The following is a 24,356-nucleotide window of genomic DNA, read 5'->3' on the forward strand; positions in this document are numbered from 1 at the left end:
ACAGAGGAACCATACAGGAATGTCTTCTTTCACCACTGTTCAAAGTCTTTTCAGGATATAAAATAAATGAAGACAAAACAAAGGGGTGGCTGTCTACATATCCATGCAGGAATTGGTTCAACAATACTCTCACTTGCACGTAGGATTAATGACAAGATGGGTGTTATCTAGGTGTATAGATTAAACATGACTCTGCTACAGCAGTCAAGGATATATAGGGAGAAACTAAGCAAAAGACTGTACAAAAACTGGGCAACTGAACGCTCTTGATTATAGATATGGATAGCAAGATACAAGCAGTGAAAATGTTTCTAGTCCCTTTAGTCTTATACACAGGTCAGGCATATTTTTATCAACCAGAAGCAAAGCTATGGAGAATAATTAATAAAGCTGAAGTATTTTATTTAGGAGGGGAAAGAGGAATAAGCTGATTCTCCCCATAGAAGAAAAGTGGTTTAGGGTTACCTGATTTGATGGGGTACTTTAGAGCTATATAAGGCTTATATACATAACTTAAGCACAATGTTATAAATCAAAGTAGACAAGAATGACAGAACGGGGGGGGGGGTTAGAAATTTGAATGAAAGTCCTCAATGAGAATAACAACAACCATATAGAACATTACATTCATAAAGTAGTAGAAATATTCTAATAACTAAGATGTTAGGAATTAGGCATAAAGAAATACCCAAGATGAGGTGGTTGGAATTTACTGAAGACAATTAGCAAAGGAACCAAAATACTCAGAGCAAATAACATGGGAAAACATTGTTAACACAGTGATGTCAGGCTAAGCAGATGACTGGAGAGCAGGTTAATGACTCCCTTCCTTACCAGGAACTGATAACAGAATACAGGCAATGAGTAAGGCACAGAGGAGTGCTAAGTGAAAGACCAACTCTGGTATAGTTTTTAGGTGACTAAAACAGAAGCTACTGCTAAAAAGGGATAATTACTAGGGTATATAAAAGATCGCATGGTTACTACAGGAATTGGTGAGAGGTAATTAGGGAAAGGGAATAGAAAGAGAACAGAAGAAAAGCAATTTACAAAGGACTAATGGGAAGAAATTTGTAAAGCTCTCAAGTACATAACACTGACTAAAAGGTTTAGGATTTTTGTATACAAGTGTTTGCACAGGTATTCTTATACTTCAATTAGACTTCAAAGAATTTTTCCTCCAGTAGACATGAAATGCAGGAGGTGTGATGAAGAAGACATAGGTAACTTGAGTTTTTTGGGAATGTAACAAGTTGGCATAATTTAAAAAACTTCCTACAGAGCACTTTGTTGTAAATATTGGGAGAACAATTGGCTGGTAAGGAAATTATTCTTATGAGCTGGGCTACAAGATATGAATTGCCTAGACACAGTTAGGCCTTACCAAGTTTAACTGTATTTGCTGAAAAAAATCAATCACAAGAAAATCAAAATCTACACTCAATGTAAAGAAGTTCTAGATATTGTAAAGGACATAAAAACTGGAGGTGGAATCTTTAGAAAAAGGAATGAGCAAATTTTATAGAAATAAATGGAAATTGTTGGAATAATACATGCAGAATAACATTCAGAAGGAGGAGTGAGGTTTAAGGAAACTCAAGAACTGAGCAATTTATGAAATGTTGGAGTGAATGAAAATTGTTAAGAGAACATATTGCATGGCAATAACAAACTAGTATTTCAATTTGTTTTATTTTATATGAATGTATGTTAACTGAGGATTTGAAATAAGGTGAACTGTAATACTGATATGTGTCACATCCTGACGCCTTCTGACAATCTGCAATTGAAATTGCATGTGTACCCATTCAGCTCTTAAGTAATACTTCCTGGTTTATATGTCTGAAATGTTGTTATAAGTCAATGATATTAGAAATGTTGAGATGTGGCTTAAACAAGTTATAGAAGGGAAGGGGCAGAGGAAAGATGTATGCAAGTCACAGATGCCTCCTATAATGATCAGGTTTTCTTTGAAAAGCAGCAGTACAAAATGATGCATATGTTTATAGTATTGTTACTCTAAAGTCTGCTTTTTATAAAAGGGTTTCTTGGCTGAGGGAAAATTCTTAGGACACTTATTTAGTGGATTCACAGAAAAAGCTGCTCAACAGGTCACCTTTTTCCCTAAGCCCCAAAAAAAATGTTATCAGCAGCTTTCCTAAACAAATAATCTGCAGAAACAAGAATACCCTGAAAGTCTTGTTTTTATTTCTACAGGGTAAGATTCTGCCCTGAACTATAACTGTCTACATATATTTACTGCAGTGGCTGAAGCTCTCAAAGAAGCTCAGGTCATCCAACAAACTAATGCTAAAAGTAACCCAATCTCACAACTATCAGGGAGACTCCCTCTACTTCCCTTAAAACAGCCAAAGATTGGAACACCCTTCCTTAACAGATAACTAAAAACCTCAACCTGTCCACATTTAAAACTACCCTGAAAGACTATTTAAATGATAATTGGATATGCCACTGTATTGCTCCCAACTAATATTCTCGACATTTTTCTACTCATCTCACACATTAGCCCAAATAGTGCTCATCCCACATAGGGCTATCCCACTATGTCTTTTCTTTATTAATCGTTGTTTCTTCAGATGAGCTAACTTGTAAACCTACATGACCAATTTTGGTCTTTCAAAAGTGACTCACCTTGTAAAGCTACATGACTCGTGTACCTCCTACATATTGTGCAAAAAAAAAAAAAAAAAAAAGGTATTCCTGTATGCCTGAAACAGTATTGCTATTATATTTTGCTATATTTTTGTTAAGCTCATTTACATAGTTAGCAATATACTACTTAAACTAAGTTTACTGCTTGTACCTTAATAATGTTCTTTTTGTTGTGGAGCTTTTCTTCCCGGGTCTCCGCTGAAAACGTTTTTTTTTTTCAACCCAGTCGGATACTACCTGGTTAACAAATGCAAATAAAGAAATAATAAGCAACTACCAAATCATAGGTGCATTTCAACATAGTACTTCATTTATTTGCTACAGAAGTTACATTTCTAAATGATCTTTAGTGGCACACTTGGAAAGAGTCTCTTGGATTTGGTCCAAAATGCTCCTCATTTATTTGCTACAGAAGTTACATTTCTAAATGATCTTTAGTGACACACTCGGAAAGAGTCTCTTGGATTTGGTCCAAAATGCAACTTCTGCTGATGAACCACGACAATCATTTTATCTGTAGCCTTTACAGCTTGGCATAATAGACTTGGCAACAGACTTTCACTTTAACCATCACACTGGATTCTTTGTCAGGTAAAGTAGCCAGAAAACACTATTTTTTTGGCTATTGTTTTGGATATTTATTTATTTATTGACGTTTAGTCCAGTGTGGTGGTGGTGCTGCGGTAGCATTGTCGCCTCACAGTAAGACGCTGTCCGGTTCGATTCTCAGCTACAGCATCTTCTGCGTGGAGACATGCGTGAATGGGCGCACCTTCGTTGAAGGTTGTGCGTCAGGCCTGGCAAGCCGGTACGTAAAAATCAACTGCCAATTATTAGTGGACCGGAGTTCCACTGTGGCGACCCCTAACCAGGAAAAGCCGAAAGACACAAACAAACAAATTTATTTATTGATGTTTGATTACCGGGAAAGTCCGACTGGGTAGAAGCCCATTTTCAGCAGAGGCCCAGGAAGAAAAACTCTGAATTATTACAAAACATTTTAAGAACAATAATTTTAGGCTCTTCAAAAATAAAATAAAAACATTTGCAGTTTAAATAATTATAACAAATTAGACACAATATAAAAACATTGTCATATACCTTGTACCAATTTTTAACCAATCATTTAATATTTACAGAAACTTTAGAGTTTGTAAAGAAAGCAAAGATAAGTTAGTCTAATACAAATAGGAATTGCAATATGAGGTGAGGGGAAAAACAGGCTTATGGTACAGTTAGAGAGAAAGTCAGGGAAGAGAATTAGACATCAGTAAAGATGCAAGTGAAGAAGGGAGAGTAAGGAAGTATAAGGAAAGAAAAGATACTTATTTACCTTTAGCCAATTTAGGCTTTTCAGTGCTATACAGTGGTGGGTTCTGAAAGGGGTGCAAATTTAGCAATATTGTTACAGCATTGTTCAGCTTTTTAATTTTTAAGTAGCCTGGAGATTAGAGGGGATGGGAGCACCATAAAGACGAGTGGAGAGGAGATAAGTAGTGGCAAGTGTAGCTTTAGTGGAGTCAGTGAGAAAGTTTTTGGCTCTGTAAAGCATTCCTAGTTTTTCATGAATTTTTCTTATGCAATTTTGTACAAGCAGGTCAAATGTAAGATTATCATCCACTATCACACCCAAGAGTTTGCTATGAAAAGTGACATCAATGGCTGTACTATCGAGAGACAACTTTATTTTGTTTTTGAAAGAGAGAGGGATTTGGGGGGGAAAAGTAGTACTTGTTTGGTGGTTTTTGGGTTGAGCACGAGTTGTGAGTTACAAAGCCATGTTTCAGTGGCTGTTAAAGCTTCCCCGAGTAATTTTTTGGAGGTGTACCATATTGTCAGATATGCAAATGAGAGTGGAATCATCTGCGTATTGTATTAGGGTGGCCTACTGTGTGGAAGTACAGAGGGTGTTGGTGAAAATGTTAAGGAGGAGGGGACCAAGGATAGAGCCTTGTGGTACACTGGTGGTGACTGGAAGGTAAGGAGAGAGGGTGGAGTGCCATTTTACTGACCGATACTTATTGGACAGGTAGCTTTTGAACCACAGAAGGGTGGGCTGACAGAGGCCTAGTGAAGACATCTGAAGTAGACGTTTGCTATGACAGACTGTGTCGAATGCTTTAGACAAGTCTAGAAACAAGGGAGAGAGTAGTTTGACGTTATCTATAGCTTTACCGACAGTATCTATATAGATTAGAAGGGCAGTGCTAGTACTATGGGAAGGAAGGAAGCCATGTTGTGTCAGAGATAAGAATTCTTCCTGCAAGAGATAGTCTAGCAACTGTTTCTGGATATATTTTTCAAGTACTTTGGCAAGGGAAGAGAAGACTTCTATAGGTCTAAAGTTATTAATGTCTCTTGAATTTCCTACTATGTGCAGAGGGATAATGTGTGACTTTTTCCAGAGAGAGAGAAAGGAAAGTGGGATTCCTGCGACTACCAGTATATAAGGATTGAAACAGGACAGACAATGTTACTAGCTGCTATTTTTTATGTACTCATTTGGAAGGTCAACTGAAGAAAAGCACAGTTTAAGTGTAACAGTAGTTTTACATAGGATGTGGGCACAGGTTTGAAGGTGAAAGTGGATGTGGTGGTATGTGGCTGCTGGGCAGGGTTAGGATTAGATGTTGAGGAATCCTTAGAGATGCTATATTAACTATAAAATAGGAGATGAACTGTATTACAATTTTGCATGGTGACTTATCAGGAGGGGTTTGGGTTGAATTTTGGCCGGGATGTAAGACTTCTTTAATGGATGTCCAAAATTGTTTAGTCATGTTTAGTATTATTCGGAAAGTTAATATAATATAGTTTTTTTGTCTTCATTTATTTGCTTTTTAGTATGACTGTGAAGCATTTTGAAGTTTTCAAGACAGAGATGCTTCATAGTTTTGTCGTTCTTTCCATGCTTTTTTCTCTATCTTGAATTGGCATTCTAATCTTTTTGGATAGCCAAATTGCGTTGTTTTCATTCTCTTCCTTATAGGAGATGCAAGGTTATTTTGGATATTTAGAAAAGTTGTACTGAATTCAATTACAGCATTGTGTAAGGGGAGGATTTTTAGGGAAGTTCTAGTTAATAGATGAAGGTGTAGTAATGAACATTTCTGGGTTTAACTTGTAAAGGTTACATGTTATTTTATAAATATGCTGCTTAACTGGATGTGTCAGATGTCTAATCTTACATATTGGGAGATGATCACCGAGTGACATTATGCCTGTGATAGAGCATTTGCTAGGGTCTGATACTAAGATCCAGTCTAATAGACAATATGATGTCTTAGTATAATGTGTGGGGCTATTAATAACTTCCGTGAAACCATACATGTTCATGCTAGATGTAGGGGAATTTGCAATTATGTACAACCAACTGACATTCACATCACCTAGTAAATGTTTTTTCTTGTGGAAATGCTATGGATATCCAATGTAGAATATCTTCCAGTATAGTATTGTTGCCAGAAGGGATATAAATGGCAATAACACATATTTGTTTATAACTGTTTATTTTGAAGAAAGCAATAAGCTCTGCTGAACTGAATTTTGGTGTTGGTTTGCTGTAAGGAGAAATGTGGTAGGTACTGGGAAATATTAAAGCAATACCACCACCTTTCCTGTTTATGCAGTAAATATAGATAATATTATACAGCCAGGAGGTATAACTATGGAATCGTTTATGCTGGGTTTAAGCCAAGTTTCAGTTACAGCAAGAACATCAGGCTTATGCTGGGTAATCTAGGCATGATGTTTTGAAGTCTTACTTCTTATACTTCTAACACTTATTGCAACAAAAATTACAGCACCAGTATTGAGGATGGCTGTTGCTGGGTTATAGAAGTATGTGGGGGAGAATTATCTTTGTGTTCATTGTGACAGGTGGGGCCAGGATTAGGGTGTATATCTACTCCTAGAAGGATTTTAGTATATTGTGTAATTGGGGACATTTCTGGCTCTGTTACTGGAAAAATGTTCTCATGGCATGCAGAATGTCCCCAAAGGTGATGTCTTCAGAAGGTGAAGGTAAAACCTCTTCTGAGTCAGGATCCTCAAAGGATGTAAGAAGAGGTTCATCTTCCAGGAGTCCTCCTGATCAGAGTCCTCATCTAAATCAGGATGTTCTGAAAGAGGCTCAGGAGTAGGATCACTCTCCCGTTTTCCTGCTGAATATTTGGAGGAAAACTGCCTACCTCTGACCAGAGAAATAAGATCCTCATCCAGTCTAAGTCCTGTTGGTATCCAGGGTACTGGGAGCTGGTAGGCCTAGACGGTTTACTATTGAAAATGCGAACGGCACTTGGGCGACAGTCGGATAGTCGAATGTATAAGGTCGTAAACACGGATGTCGAAGACATAATAATCAATCTAGGAATGGTTTTAACATGGGTCGAGGTAGGGAAGATGTTTGTAGTAGGGAATAATACTGAACACCTACCTCGACCCATGTTAAAACCGTTCCTAGATTGATTATTTTGTCTTCAACATCCTTGTTTACGACCTTATACGTTCGACTATCCGACTGTCGCCCAAGTGCCGTTCGCATTTTCAATAGTAAACCGGCCTACACATAGGTCCTGAGGTTGAGCTCTTCTTGGGTGTAGCTTTTGTCTTGGTCCTATGTGTCTGCGCTACTGTGACACTATTCTCTTGAACAGAAGAAATGGTTGCTGGCGGATGCCCTAGGGGAGCATCATCATTTGTGGATCATTCGCTGGAAGCTAAACCCTGCATAGTGACTCGACCTGATTGACGAACCAAAAAAGTACAATTGTGTACACTTACCATAAATGTAGATGTTTGAGTGCATTCACTGTTGCAGTCATTACATTTGGGTAATCTGCTGGCAGGTTGCCCTCAGTCGGCCTGATTAACAAAGTCTTGGGTCCTGCATCGGTTGCTATCCCTTCTTCCATGACGTCAGGTCGTCAGGGGTATAAAACATGCAGCCGATGCCATTACATCAGTTTTTCTTGCCCCAGATGTCAGGTGCCCCCCAATGGGGAGCAAATAAACATAAAAACACAAAGGTATACCTCCAACAAAAAGCAAATACACCAAAAAGGCTTTTAAGCATAGTAAAAGAAAGTAGAGGTATAGTCAGAAAAAGTTAGGGGGCTGGAGGGAGGGTAACCAGGACTACAACAGTGAATACACTCGAATATCTACATTTATGGTAGGTGTACACAACTGTACTATGTTCTTGTGTTTCACTGTTGCAGTCATTACATTTGGGTAGATTCCCAAAACTATGGCTGGGAGGAGGAGTTTATACAGCATTAGGACCAGCTATAAGGCCCTGCAAGACAGCAGTGGCAAAGCCAGCTCTGGATATAGAGAAAATTGGTACATGATAATGCTTGGTGAAAGTATGTACAGAGCTCCAGGTAGCAGCTTCTAGGATGTCCCTGGTAGGAACACCTCTGAGAAAGGCTGCAGAAGTAGATGCAGCCCTGGTGGAGTGAGATCTGATCCCCTGGGGATAGGTTTTCCATGGTGCTTATAGCACAAATGAATGCAATGGCTTATCAATTTAGAAATGGTTTTGAAATAGCCTTCCCCTCTGCCCCTGCAGCAAATGCTACCAGCAGTTGTTCAGATTTTCTTTGAGGCTTAGTCCTGTCCAAGTAGAATCTAAGTTCTCTGTGCACATCCAAGGAATGCAGAATCCATTCCCCTTTGTTCTGTGGATTGGGAAAGAAGGTTGGCAAATGAATGGACTGATTAAGAGCCACACTGGAAACCACCTTGGGCATGAAGGATGGATTGATCCTGAGAGATACCCTGTCCGCATGAAAGATGATGAAAGGCTCCACTGCCATAAGGGCCTGTAATTCAGATATCCTTCTAGCTGAAGTGATTGCTAAAAAGAAGACTGTTTTCCAAGAAAGAAATTTTAAATCTGCAGTAGCAGCTGGCTCGAAAGGAGGTAGAGTGACTTTCTCCTAAACAAAGTTAAGGTTCCAGGCAGGAGTTGAAGCTCTCCTGGGTGGTCTCAAGTTTTTTGCCCCTCTGAGATACTGTTTGAGCAGAGGATAAGAGAAGAGGGGAGGTTCTGTGTTATAATGAGCTGAAATAGCCAAGGCGTGGATTTTAATGGAGGAAAAAGACAGGCCCTTGTGAAGCATCTCAGTTAAGTATTGCAAAATCTGAGGTAAACTGGGCACTGCGGTGCACCATCCCTAGAGACTGGTTCCAGGCACAGAATCTTTTCCATTTGTCAGCATAAGATTTTCTAGTACTAGGTCTCCTTGCCTCCAAGATGACATCCATCACAGGTTTGCTGAGGGATGATAGGGTGAATTTAAGTGATTAGCCAGGCTACAAGGTTCAATGATGGAAGCTGGGGGTGCCGAATTTGGTTCTCCTGCTGAGACAGCAGGGAAGGGGTCTGAAGCAGGTGCCATGGAGATAACTGCGACACACTGCGCAGGAGGGGGTACCAGTGTTGGTGCAGCCAGTCTGGAACAATCAAGATCATCCTTGGTTTGTCCTGTCTGACTTTTAGTAGAACCTTGGAGAGCAGAGGCAGTGAGGGGGGGGGGGCATAGACTGAAGGACAGAGCATCCACTTTCCAGGCTTGTTTGTGGGGAGTCCTTGTGCAAAACTTGTCCAACTGGTAGTTCTGGGGGTGGAGGCAAACAGATCTAGGTATGGGCTCCCCCATTCGCTTGTCATCATGTTGAAAATCCTTGGTTCCAGTTTCCACTCATGTGGGTCCATGAGGTTTCTGCTTAGTCCGTCTGCTAGTGTATTCAATTTTCCTGGCAGGAATTGAGCTTGTAGGTGCACTTGGTAGCTTAAGGCTGTGTTCCACAATGCCATAGCTAGTCTGCAAAAGGGGTAGGAATGTGTACCCCCCCCCTGCTTATGTACCACATAACAGCATTGTTGTCTGTCTTTACCATTAGTTGTCCTGGAAGAATGTAGTCCTTGAAGGCTGTCAGAGCATTCTGTACAGCTAACATTTCTTTTTGATTAATATGTAGGTGCATTTGATTTGGGTTCCTTTTGCCATGAATGCACTTCCCTGCCAGGTGAGCTCCCCATGCATAGTCTGATGCATCTGTAGTTAGGATTTGGGCGGCAGAGGTAGTGTGAATGGTAGTCCCTTGTTTTGGTGGCAGGCCTCTGCCCACCATAGGAACTCCAGGCGTAGGCAAGGTATGATAGGAATCATTGTTTCCAGGCTGTGATAATGTTGACTCCATAGACTTTTTAGATACCACTGTAGTTTTTTTCATATGCAGTCTTGCATATGGAATTAGAAGAATACAGGAGGCCATGAACTCCAAGGCTTGCAGTATTTGTCTTGCAGATAGCAGGGCTTTTGTGGCCACTTGTTTGAAGTAAGTTACCAAATTAATTTGCTTTTCTGGCATGAGGAAAGCCATCTGGGCAGTTGTATTCAAGCTTGCACCCAGGAATGTAATTTGTTGACAGGGTACCAGTTGTTATTTCTTTTCATTTATGGTGTACCCCAAACAAGTTAGAATCCTTTTTACAAATGCCAGATGATTTAAAAAGTATGCCTTGGTTTTCTGCCTGAATTAGACAATTGTCCAGGTATGGCTATATCTGAATATTTCTTTGCCTGCAAAATGCAATAACTGGGGTCAGGCACTTTGTGAATACCCTGGGTGCAGTAGACAAGCCAAAGGGCAGTGCAGAGAATTAATAATGCGAGTAGCCTGCTTTGAAGTGTAGTTATCTTCTGCAAGATTCCCTGATTGGGATGTGCAGGTATGCTTCTTTTAAATCTAGATTTGCCAACCAGGAGTTTTTGCCTAGCATAGGAAGTAATTGGTGAAGAGTCAGCATCTTGAATTTTGGAATCTCCAGAGAAGTGTTTAGAGAAGACAGGTCCAGGATTGGATGCCATGATTTGTCTTTTCTGGGTACCAGAAAAAGCTTGGAGTAGAAATCTTGTCCCTTTTCCTCTTCTGGTACCAGTTGAATAGCCCACATGCTTAAGAGAGAAAGTACTTGTTTTTGAGCCTCTGCCCACTGATTTGGGGGCAGGTCTGGCCACCCTTTTGGTGTTGGCAACATGTGGAAATGAAATCTGTATCCCTGGGACATTATATTTAAAACCCATTTGTCCTGGGTTATGAGTTCCCAGTTCTTTGCGTGAAGAGCAATCTTTCCCCCCAAAGAGGCGGTCAAAAGCTATGTGCTTGGGAATTTTAAAAGGAAGTCATCGAGACGGTTTACCATAGGGGGTGTCTTGTTATTTCCAGATTTGGAAGTGGAGGACCCCCACTGCTTAGTTCTGAGAGTCCCCTGGGACTGAAACCTAGGGTTTTTGCTGTGTCTGGGTTTAGCTTGAGAGGACCTGGAAGGGACTGGAAAGGACCAATTATTAGTAGGCCAGTGCCTACTAAATCTTGGAGGTTGGACTTTTAAAAAATCTTTAACAGTTTGCATAGATTTAACTTTATCTTCCATCTTTTTAAGAACTTCTTCAGCCTTGTTGCCAAACAGGCGGTCTTGATTTAAAGGAGCATCCAACAATTTAGCTTTAACATGATCAGGCAAAGATTGCTCCTTAAGCCAAGCATCCCTTCTAAGCACAGACCCAGTAACAGCAGCCCTGCAAGAGGCCTCTAAAGAATCAAAACCACATTGCAAAGTATGTTTTCTAACTTGTTCAGCAGAATGCATTAAATCCTGTAAATCTATTTTCCACTAGTAATGCAATTATTAACTTTTACTGACATCGGTAAGGAGCAAGAAAAAGTTTCCCCAACGGGCTACTTAGCTTTAAGTTGAAGACTTTGGTTCTGAAACTCAAAAATTAAAATTTCAGGAGTCGGCCGACTGGCACTTGCAAACTGCTTCGGCACCGCACGGCAGGAAAAACTGATGTAATGGTGTCGACTGCATATTTTATACCCCTAATGACCTGACGTCATGGAAGAAGGGACAGCAACCAATGCAGGACCCAAGACTTTGTTAATCAGGTTGACTGAGGGCAACCTGCCAGTAGATTACCCAAATGTAATGACTGCAACAGTGAAACATGAAGAACATTCAAGGCCTGTGCTGAAGCAGAGGGACCCGATAGCATGTCATAGACACCAAAAGGGTCTAGACAGAGGCCTGTGCCACTGTCCTACTTGCAGAAGATGGCTGCAAAATTACCTCACCTTCCTCAGCAATGATAAGCCTTGGGTGGACCAGCGGATGGTGAAACGGTGTCATCCAAGGCCCTAAGTTTGGGTCTTTTTTTCTTCTTACACTTGGATAGTTCAATCTCGGAATGACCAATGGATTCCATCACTTGATGGGATGTGGGTTGCTGACTAAGGTGCTTAGACAAAATTTCGGCCCTACACCTTACAGTTCTGGTATTGAAATGGCTGCACTGACTGCAATTAGTGATGTTGTGGCTTGGACCTAAGCATGAGACATAAAAGTATGAAAAGTCTCTGTGTGAGATTTGTTTTCCACAGCAGAGACAGCTGTTAATTTTATCTGGGATAAATGAAAAAAAAAATAGTTTCCCAATGAGGTACTTAACTTTTAGAAGATTTCTCACTCCGGTGTGGACCAACAGACACACTCACTACTGCTTTGGGCTCAGACAGCAAGAAAGACTGATGTCATAGCATTGGCTGGCTCTATTTATAAACAAACATACCGACATCAGGGTACAGCGTCCGCCAGCCTTAGGAGGAGGGATTTTTTTACTCTGGTAGTCGAGCTCACTAAGGGTTTTCGAAGCAGGAAATCCCATAAGTCAGCACTGCAACAGTGAAACATGAAGAACATTTATCTTTGTGTTCAGGATTAGGGTGCATATCTCCTCATAGAAGGACTTTAGTATATTGTGGAATTATGCATACTTGTTTTTTTGGAGAGGATTCTTGCATTCAATTTTGTTTTGTTTTGAGCTGAAGTGCAATTAATCAGCCTATATTTGGATAAAGATGAGGGGCAATATTACACAGGTTTCGCACAATGATTGGAAAGTGTAAAGAGGAACTATGGAACGGTGGTTGGGACAGAGTTGGATAGATGTTGCTATATATTAAGTCGTGGTAGGATGAAAGATGGCACAGTAGGAGCAGAAGAATGGAGCATAAGCTGAAGAGTAGCATAATTAAGTACATGAATCTATATTTTATAGATGTCAGGTAGTGGGAAGGTAGCAATGAAGGAGAAAACAAAAAAAGTTGCAAGACAGTAGGAGATTCAGGATTCTGAAAGCTGGAAGAGGATAGGTATGGAGAGAAGTATTTTCTATAAAAAGAGAGGTAGGATGTCCTGGCATCTTCTCTGGAATGTAAGGAATAGAGAAGTATTAAAGGCTAGAGTGCAATAATGTAGTCAAAGTAAGAAAAAAAATAGAGTTTATTTGGGAAAAGAAAAAGATACAGTGTGTAATAGATGGGTACTGTTAGAGAGGGTTGTGATTATAAATGGATACAGTGCAAAGCAGCATGGGAGGGAGAAAGACAGTTGGGAATGGTGCTAGAAATTAAATACAGAGAGGGAAGTTGGAAGCAAGAAACAGAAGAGTATGTACAGAAGTAGTACAGTTATTGGGGAGGGTTCTGGAATAAGAGTCACAAGTGAAATATGTATGTAGGAAGTATAATATTAGAGCAAGCGGGGGTGAGTGGGAAAAGGGGGTAGGGTAGGGGAGCAAAGGAAAGCTGAGTGGGCTTCCCACTCTCAGGTCAATTTATAATGGAGATCAATCAGTTTATAGCCAGAACAAAGCAATTAAAGAGATACAAGTATAACAGGTTGTCATTTCTTGAGACAAAACAACTGGCATATATAGTACAGTCTACTGGTCAATCAAAAGGGATCTAGCTTAGTAAGAGGTCCTTAGAGTGCAAGGACTATTTCACAGAGAATTGCAATCACAGACCAGGCATGTATTTAACTGAAAATACAAACTGTGGAATAGGCAGGATACAAATACGGCAGCCCAGTTTATTGGATAAAAGATTAAGCGCTTTTTGTCACATATATTACAAGACTTGAAGTCCGTGTTTGTATCCTGCCTATTTCGCAGTTTGTTTTTTTTAGTGTTGGTTCTCAGCCAATATCTTTGTTACTTGGTGCTATGTACTTAAGTGATTAAAGTTAATATGCAGTAAGGTTCTTAACGAAAAATATGCTTACAGTAACAAAATCCTCAGTAAACTTGTAAGTGTAGGGCCTTATGGCAGAAATTCTGCAATACCAAGGTCAGATGTAGTGACCACAGGCTATTAAAAACAGTGACAAAATTCTTAGTAAACCTGTAGGTGCAGGGCCTTATGGCAGAGTTTCTGCAATATTGAAGTCAGATGTAGTAACCACAGGCTATTAAACAATGACAAAATTCTCAGTAAACTTGTAGGTGTAAGGCCTTATGGCAGAGATTCTGCAATATCAAGGACAGACATACTGACTGCAAGCTATTAAACAGTGACAAAATTATCTCTAAAGTTCTGATATAGTCAACTCTTCTTTTATATTATGAAACAAACATGCAGACTTTCAGAAAGAGATCTATTTAGCCTGTTTCCTTGGGAAATGCTGGTTGGGTGGCAGAACTGGTAAGTGACATATGAAACTTCCTGAAAGGTGTTCAAAAGTGAAAGTTTAGTTAAATTGATCTCTTGCAGCTTTTTCTCTCAAGAGTTTCCTTTCTTAGGACAGACTGGATCTTCTACAGGTCATTTCAACAATTAATTCACAAAGTGAACTGTCTTCCCACAAGTAACACTCAAATAATGGGAAATGTGGTGTTTTTGACGAAATGTCATCATGATCACAATATTAAGCTATAGGGGACTGGCTATGGCTGAGATAGAAGTCTTCTTCCTCATCACAAAAAAAAAATAGAATAAAGAAGAATGGAAACACTTTCTTTTTATTTTTCCCTTGAGAACCTGATGCAGGTACTGGTGATGGTTAAACAAGGGCAGCGTCTTCAGTAAACCTGCAATGGGTCTACAGTTGTAATGAAGGTTTTAACTGAAAAGAATGCTACTCAAACTTAACTTCCCTCATGACATTAAAATAATTCTTGGGAGAATGTCAAGTAAATAAAGGCATGAATCTGCGGAGCAGGCAGTATAGGTGCTAATGTAAGTCATCAGTATCAGGTCCCCTGCAAACACCTGTGAAGAAAACACTTGGGCATTTTCCAGATCACACATTTTGGGTCAGGATGTGCTACAAAAGGCTCAACATATAAAATTACACTTACAGGTTTTTGATACACACTTGCCATGAAGTATGGTTCTTCTATGGCAAAACGTTTAAAATATTCAGTCTTTTTTGGTGATCTTTTTGACTGGCTATGTTAACCTTGCAATGGGAGTTGTCTAAGATGCCTTTTCTGAGGGGAGAAAAAAAAACAAAACAATTGTGGACTTGCCTTTTATTTCTTCTGAAAAACCTTCTTTTCAGATGCATGCCCCTAAGTTCATCTTCCATTCTGGATGTACTAGACTCAAAAACTGCTTCTTCTGAAAATTTTCTTATTGAACAGCTTCTTTAGCTTTTGCAACTTTTTTTCTTCAAAGCTTGGTTGCTTTATTTCACTTCCTGTAAATCTCAGTTTTCTAAATAATGTTTTCTCTCCAGATGAAAAAATATCAATCCTTTGTGCCAATCTATTACAAACATATTTACGAATGGATGTAAATGAATAAAGTAAAGTGGTTGAAATAACTAAAAGATGCTGATAAAACAATGTCTTTCTTCAAAATCAGCTAAGAATACCAAGCCTTAAAACCAATAACCCACTCATGAATCAAAACAATGCTGTCAAGTGAATTACAATTGCAAAGCATAGAAAAAAAATAACTGATTTGGGCACATGTCAATGTTCTTTAAGCGAGAATCTCATGCACTACACATCATTAATAACTGTGCAAGACCAACACTGGCCTATGCAGGTTTGTCATGAAAAACTAAACTCAATGCTGGTGAGTAATCCAAACATTTCTTTTGATTTACAGGTGAACCCTGCAACTTGGGCCATTAAAATTCTGCTGGGCATAGGGAACACCCTGCTAGAGTGCTCACCTTAATTATCCCACAGGTAGGTGACTAAATAACTTCCCAGATCTGGAGAGTTGGCAAGTATACACTAGCAATATCAAATGGGGATGGGTAGCACCTATCTTGTGGGGCATCCTCCACTAATCGGAAACAGATGTGCACTTTTTCTTGGCCCCTTGTCATCTGCTGAAGGGAAGACAGGCACAAACATGACCCTTCACTATTCAATGATGAGCTCAACACTTGCACAGACTGGACCAGCCATTTCTAAAATGGAGTCTGGTCTAGACAGGCTTAACTAAGGCCTACCACCCGATTGTCAGTCCTTTGAAAGGTGTTCCAACATAGAAACAGTGGTGTAAGCAGGATCCACTGCTCCCAGCACAAACAGCCTTCAAACCACTACTATCTGCTCAGTATTGAGACAGGCCAGAAGTTTCTTCTCATAAGGTTTGCTGGTGGCTAGACTGAACTGTTAACATTCAGTGCTCCTTTCCTACACACAGTCAGTGCAGGTCTTGGCTTATTAAATGTAGGCCACAGAGCCACTTAGAAGGTGATGTTTAGTCCTCAGACAAAGGAACTTTATCATTAATGTGTCAAGATAAACGTCCAAACTGTGGGAGCGGCAGCAAAGAAATCAATGGCTCATGGTCAGACCTACTCTTATAATGCAGCACATGGCATGTGTGGGTAAAAGGTGTGCATACCCCTCGGCATGGCAGCTTTAAAAAAAATGATAAAATGAAATGGAACACAGTATACACCCAATCATAGACCTGACTAGGAAGGTCCTCCATGACCGTTTTAATGTGTGGTTCTATAGGCTTGTTCAGTACAAGTCATCCTCACTGCAATGTTAGCTAAATAAAACAGCCTAAAGAAATACAGAATTTAATTCACTCACTTTACCAGTCAAAATAATTACAATGTTGCCATCTGTTTTCTAAATGAAAACCTGCTCACTGAATAAGTGCATGTATACAGCACTCATAAAACTCTACCAATCTGAGAGTTAGAAAAGCAAGTTTTTCTACTAAAAAGTAGACAGTTATGTACTTATTTTCAGCTGTATGAAGAGCAACTGCTAGTGACTTAAGCTACTAGACTGCTTTCCAAACTAGTATTTATTTTTTTACTAATACTGTACTAGATATCCTGACAGAAAAACACAGGAATTGTTACATTAGTGGCATGCTGGAACATCTACCCCCCTTTCTTCCTCCCAAATAAAAGCTATCAACTTCATGGAAACGAAAGACATGACATCTCATCCTGTCAACATGTACCTTACATTTCGCATTTCTCTTATGGTTTAAACTATGCTTTCACAAAGCAAAGCAGAGAAAACTGGGTTTGCACCAACCTTTTGATTATTCCACTCAGTTTTTATTTTTTGACATTAAACTATCACACTGTCATCTACATTTAAATCTCGAAAGTAAAACTTTACAGGATAAGGTATCACACTACTGCAATATTTCTGAGATCAGAAATGATTATTACTAAGGTTGCCACCCATCCCATTGTCAGTGGGACACTCATGGGTTGAGCTGCCTCATCCCGTTGCCAGCTGTGCAGTGGGACCTGAAAAGTCCTGCTTTTCAATCGCACTGAATTGCCATGAAAAAGCCGCAATTACTTCCGGCTTTTCCACGGCAATTCAGTGACGTCACCAACCCGGACCTGCAGGCAAAGCTGCTGACTGTTAGGTCTGGGTGCTTTAATTCATGTCGCAATTTATGAAAGAGGTGGGGATTGAGGCAGGAAGAGCCCTGCAAAGATGGCGGCTGTAGGAGTGCTTTGTTTTAAACGATTCTACAACCGCTAAAAAAATGACCGAGATTTGCTTTCGTTTTTTTCTAATCAGCCAGCAATCCATCCGTTCGTCCAGCCAGCTAGCCAAACATCCATTCACCCAACCAGCCAGCCACCCATTCATCCAACCAGCCAGCCAGCCATTCATCCAACCAGCCAGCCAGCCATTCATCCAACCAGCCATCCATCCATCAAACCATCCATCCAGCTGCTACTCCTACCAATCAGCTAGCCACTTCAGCAGCCAGCCAGCCAGCTAGCCACTCCAGCAGCCGGCCAACCAGCCACTCCAGCAGCCGGCCAACCAGCCACTCCAGCAGCCGGCCAACCAGCCACTCCAGCAGCCATCAGTCATACGGTCTTGTACCCATAACAGCATCTCATTCACCGCTCAGGTGGTGGCGTCATGATAGAGGATGTGGCCAGTGTCATATTGGCCACACCCCCATGTCCCACTTTGGCCCGCTTAAAAGGTGGCAACCCTATTTATTACAAAGAACATTTCATTTACAAACCAAAAGCAAACTTACCCCAGTCCTAGAGTCAAGATGTGAGAAATAAGCAGAGATGGAATAAAAATTTTCAGAAATTCTGCAGAAAAAAATCCACCTTTCTTCATAGCTCCAGTCTTCCTCATGCTGAGAGTAACAGAGCGCTTTGGATGTTTAAACTGAAATTCTCTGTAAAGAAAGAGAAAAAAATTGCTGTAATGAAAGGAAGCAAAGTCAGTTTGTGGCTTCAAGTCTATACAAACAATTTACTAGCAACATAAACAGAAGAATTCCTAAGGCATTTAAAAATATATGGGGAGGGCAGAGAGTACACAAAAATGCTCTCTAGAAATGAAAGTCTGAGACTGACTAGATAGAGGGTAGTAATTACGCACTAAATACTTTTTTCCTCCCTTAGTGCATTTTCCGCCGTACAAAATGATTCCTACACTCATACATTCATTACAAAAAAAAGTTAATCCAATTCATTGTCATGGGGGAGCCAGAACATATACCAGTGCTTAATCAGCACAAGGGAATGAAACTAATCTCATTTGCATATATCCCATGTGCCTCTGATACAAGAGGTTTGGGAGGTCACTCAGTGGAAGTTCTAGCTTTGCAGGAGCTTTGATTTTGTTTTTACTGATTGGACTTCATAAATATAAACTCCCTGGACCACTTAGTCCACATCCCAGTCTAGGAGATAAAATCCTGGACTTGGTCCATACCAATATGGGGCAAAAATAAATCTCTCAAAAAGCTTAAAATATCCTTGCTAAACTACAAAAAAAACCTCCCATCTCCTGATCCAATCCACCAAAGCCAGATATGCGGTAAAAACAGACTCCCAGATGAAAGAAACACAAAGCCTTCTTTACCTGTGCTTGAAATTTCATAAATAATGCCCACAACTGCACAGAGATAATGGTAAATTATATCACATGCTCCGTTCCAGAAGACATAGCCAATTTATTAGCAAACAAAATCAAATCCAACTTCAATCCCCTTTCCCTTCCAATATTCTCAGATTATATACCCAGACCTACCCGACCCCCACCCCAAAAAAAAATTCTCTTAAGAACAAATTCTTGACTTTTCTAAGATGGCTACACACTAACATCTTAACTTCAATTCTCCCAGTGTGAAAACAGAAAATGTTCAGCAAAAAAGTAGTTTAAGACCAATCTTTGGTGCAAGACATGGCATCCAGTAAACTAGAGGAAAAAATAAGTCAATGTGCTAGAGATGATTAAAACAAAACACAGTAGTAGTATGTCAACTCAAACAATAAAAGGCAGGAAAAATTAATGAAGCTTTAAACAGACATTCAGATGAGGTGATAAACTATAAACATAAGATACTGAAATGAAGACAAGGCTTCTTGTCTGGGAGACTGTTCAAGAAGAAATGTTTCAAAAAAGGCAAAATTATGGACACAGCATGTAGGGGAAACCCTATTTTCTGCTTTATCAGGGAAACTAGAAAAAACAGACTGTAGTAATTTTATGAAGGCACAAAATAAGTACATGGACTGGTATTCCACAGAAGGAACTGTTAATTGAAGGGGCGCACCATGTGTGCACTCCAAATATGGCCATCAGAAAGAATCCAAGACTTGTATTAGTGAAGATGCAAACTTACAAGCAAAAAGAGTTGACTCTGACAAAAGTGTGGCAAAATGGCAATGTATTAAAAGTTAGAGGCAGTGTAGTGTTTATGGAAAATGATTACTCACTGTACACCAGGCAAAACAGAAACACTTATTCCAGCAATCAGAGACTGTTGAGAGGCAGTTGTCAAATTCAGGCTCCTGTATCCAGCTATCTTCAGAATATTTTTCCTGAACGATCAAAGTCATTTTTTGATGCAGAACAGACAAAGAAGGAAATACAAAAGTTGGTCCACAAAATCTGAGCCATCAAGCAGAAGGGGACTCTACTTCTCATTCTTCAGATAATAAAGCATATGGGGAAACTTTGCTAGGGAAAACTTTTCCACTGTTCTAAAAGAAAATGCTTGAGAAACAGAGAAATGCACAGGAGTGGACTAGAAGAATTTACAGTACCTTGGAAATTAACTGGAATCTGGAGATGGGAGATTGGGATGAACAAGAAGACGACCAGCAACACAGAAATTACACAAAAGTGTGAGACTCCAAAGTATCAATTGCATTTGTGAAATATGGCCATATAAGAAAAAGTGGACTTTTGTTGACTTTGTTAAACTTGTGGGGGACTGAAAGGCATTCACCTGTCTTCATGTCATTAGTAGGGTTGCCACCTTTTCAAATGGCCAAAGTGGGACATTTTTGGTACAAACATCAGATTTTACAGGCCGAAACACACCCACGGTCAGTACAAAGGTTAGAACTTAAATTTTTTGTCTAAATAAAAGCTTATTCTTGTAGCATTTTAGTTGCTTATTCCGTTTCTTATAACATTTTGGTATTTTAGCTACAGAATAACTGTTTCATGCAACTATTACATACAATATAGGAAATAATTTTGTCCTAAAATCTCAGGACATTTAGCATTTTTTCAATTTTTTGTCAGGACACAACTGCCCAAAGAGGGACTGTCCCTCGCAAAGTGGGACAGGTGGTAACCCTAGTCATTAGTGTGTGGAAGGGCATCGAGGGGAGCGCAATTTACCTGTCTTCATGTCATTAATGTGCAGAACACCGAGGAGAGTGGAAGAAGAAAGAAAAATGTAACTAAATAAAATGATCTCTGTTCTCAACAGTATTTCCATGAACCTTTTCATGATATAAATTGCACATTTTATAGTAAAGCATTTTAGTTTTTTTTGTATGTGATAAAAACATTAAAGTAACATATGTCTTTTTCCTTCTTTCTTCTTTTTAATATTAAGAAATATAAGCACTACAGTGCAAAAAGAGAAGAAAAGCTAGACAAATGCATGTTTAAGTTAACAGGCTGCAACCTTAGGTTGCTGAGGTGGGAGATGGGGTGCAAAATACACAGATTAAAATATATGTAAAGTTGATATGATTTCTCTTAATTTTGCATAGATGAATGTCTGGATTAAGACCCTTGGCTTGTTCTAGTAACTATTTTTAAGTTGAAAAAGTAAATAAGAGAGCACTGAATATAACAAAATGTTTTACTTGTCTTTATAAGGCTTCCACTGAGGACTGCATTTGTTTCTCTCTTATTTTTCCATGGAGACAAGCTGATAATAGGGCAATAAAGAAGTAAAATAATGGTTTCTTCAAGGCTAAAAATGAAGGTTTTCTGAAACCATGCAAGTTGTTTTTCATATCTGTGAGGAGAATAAAAATAAAAAAAGAACAGACACAAATTTGTGTAAGTAGAGGCACATGCAATAACATGCATCTCAGCATAGATGACTGCAATTTAGGTTACTTAAGGGCTGTATTTCCAGCTGTTTACTTGGGGCAACTGTTCCTATTATGAGGTTTAAACTTCAGTATTTGAAGATGTATATGGTTTTGTGATTTTGTATTAAGTTAACAGGTTATGAAATACTCTCGGGGTGTGGCTGTTAAGTCTTGCAAATTTGACATAAGTTCCAATGTCGATAAGAAAAAAAGTATAAAGGATTAACCTGCCAATCACTAGTGAGTGCATGTATCACAAAACCGGGAAATAAACATTAAAAAAAGTTGTGACACATAATAGGTAGGAATAATGACTTATCAAAATGGCAACACTTTCCATATTATCTTGGAATGTGAATGGTCTCAGATACAGACAAAAAGGAAAGAATAATTATATTAACAAATGCAGAGTGCAAATAGTATTGCTACAGGAGACAAATTTGGTAAGAAATGAACAAATGAAGTTGATAAAGAAAGGACTTCAGGATGGATATTCAGCAGAATATCCGGGACAAAGGAAAAGAGGGGGTGCTTACATTAATTGCTGGAGGAGCTCCAAGAGACAAAATGGGTAATAATATCAGATTTGTGGTAGTAAGAAGCTACTAGCAAAGAATGAAGATTACACTGGTATATATTTATATTCCACCTAAAAATACTACTATGGAGGTTAAAAAAGTTTGAGAGAAATAATCACATTTCAGAAGGGAATATTGCTTACAGGTGGGGAATGAAATTTGATTTGCAACAGTAAGGATGTACAAGAGAAAATATAAAAAAAAGACTGTAGTTTTCTGAAGAAATTTATGAAAATACTTGCTATGGAAGACATGAATTCAGTAGTAGGATCTCTTAAGAGAATTCACATATTATTCCCTAAGGTACAATAACTGGGTTATACTAGATATTATATTTCACAGGAACATGTGCATTTAAATGAGAAATTTGACACACATCCAAATACTATTTCAGATCATATGCCAATAATTATTTTAAATAATGCAAAGTAATGAAGTAAAGATGAAACACTGGGCACTTCCCCCACCTACCTGTTAAAAAGAGAGAAATTTAAAGAATGGGTAGTGGAAATTTTTCGGGAGTTATTATGGAACAAATAATGCACTCCAGAAGTTATAGTTAGTGAGTAGGACAAAATGAAAGTGAAGTTTAAAAATAGGGTAGAAATAAAGATATGGTTAAGTAACAATAATTATTTAGAGGGGTTGACAAAGGTTTAAGTATTACAAAACAAGGGGAACCTTACAGAACAAGAAGGGGCACAAATGAAGAGTGCTAAAGAGAAAATAAGGAAGTACCTGGATAAAATGCATAAGCTTAGAAAGATTGCTGTTAAGCAACTACTTTTGATAACTCCAGAGAACAAAAACTTTTGGCACAAAGACTTCAGCAGTAGAAAGTAGAAAGGGTTGTTGTCATACTTAGGGAGCCTATAACAAGAAAAATTACCAGAGATCTTGTAAATATGTTAGAGGGGTCCACTTTGTAATTTCAAAAGCCCAAAATCTCGAGTTTTGATACATCAATCTCAAAACATTGAGATTTTGGAATCTCAAAACTATAAAGTGGTAAAAACAAACAAAAAAAAAAAAAACAATGTTTTTCTCCGAGATGGTATATTTAAGTTGGAGGGGGTGTGGAGGTGCGGGGGGGCTTGCCCCCCTTCAAAAACAGTTTTTAGTATTTTTATTTATTTTTTATTTTGTAATTTCGAGATTCCAAAATCTCGAGTTTCTGGGATCGGTATTTTGAAACTTGAGATTATGGGCTTTCGAAATTACAAAGTGAACCCTGTTAAGAGATACATTTGAAATTTAATGAAAATTTGTATAAAGCAGGGAAATGGGGAAAGAAATAACACACATGGAAATATTTACAGAAGACTTAAATATGCCAAGGTTAGAGGTAGAAGAGGTTCAACAATTACCAGTTAAGATAGGAGGAGATGAGGCAAAATGGTGATGCAATTCTAATCTGCAGGAAAGTCTCCAGGAATAGATGTTTTTCCAGTGGAAGTTTAGAAGCCAGGAGGGAAGAAAGTGATAAAATTTGGAAGATTTTGTTTAACAGTGTTTTAAAAGGAGGGGAAGCACCAACATCCTGGAAAAAGCTGTTGTGGTTGTAACACCTTGGTTGTAATACCTAAAATGGTAAAGGACCCATCAAATCTAGCTTCATATAGGCCCATTTCAATTTTAAACCATGATTATGAAGTGTTTATGTCTATAATGGCTCAAAGAGTGGCAAAGGTATTGTAAAAGTGATAGACCTGGATTAATGTTGTTTTCTGGAGGGGAGGCAAACATTTGACATTAACAGAGCAATGATGATCCAGAGGGAAGCATAATGTAAGAAAATACCACTGCTGTTGGTGGGTCTTGATTCAAAGAAAGAATTTGACAGTAAGCTGGGATTTTATGAGTAGGGCAATGGAAGCATTTGCAGTTCCTGATACAATAATAAGGTTAATTAGGAGAATATATGAGGGATCGAAAGCAGAAATCAAAGTCGGAGGGTTCCTCACTGATAAGTTGTATCTGAACAGAGGAACCAGGCCGGGGTGTCCTTTTCCACCTCTGGTATTTGCATTATACTTCGAACCATTGGCAAAGAAAATAAGGGACTCAGAAATTCAAGGACATAATCTGTATGGTATTCAAGAAAAGTTGTCTATTTCCAAATGATACTATTTTGTACATGACAGAAACACAAAAGGACATCTTAGTGTTGTGAAACATCCTGAGACAGTTCCAAGTTTTTTAGGGATATAAAATGAATGAAGATAAAACAAAGGCTACAGCTGTAAACTATGTACCCACACATGAATTGGTTTAGCAATACCTATATTTATGGTGGCAAGACAAAATGATTTAATAGTGTGTGTTAAAAAGGATTCTGTTAGGGGCAACTAAGGGTATGTGAGAGGAGACTAGAAGAGGAGCTGCGGACAGTAATTAAAGAGTTGAAGAATTTTATCTGG

General features: G+C 39.0%; 1 protein-coding gene across 1 annotated transcript in view; it reads right to left on the reverse strand.

Annotated features, from left to right (window-relative positions):
- The window catches only part of BNIP3L (BCL2 interacting protein 3 like), a 648,530-nt gene that overhangs the window by 95,445 nt on the left and 528,729 nt on the right, over positions 1 to 24,356 (reverse strand). Inside the window, exon 5 of the mRNA XM_044083137.1 lies at positions 18,034 to 18,183. Within this exon, the coding sequence (XP_043939072.1) occupies positions 18,034 to 18,183 (150 nt within the window). The remainder of the gene's footprint in view (positions 1 to 18,033; positions 18,184 to 24,356) is intronic.

The sequence above is a fragment of the Protopterus annectens genome, chromosome 9.part0 (assembly GCF_019279795.1).
Source record: "Protopterus annectens isolate FY-2018-M chromosome 9.part0, PAN1.0, whole genome shotgun sequence".
Taxonomy (NCBI): domain Eukaryota; kingdom Metazoa; phylum Chordata; order Ceratodontiformes; family Protopteridae; genus Protopterus; species Protopterus annectens.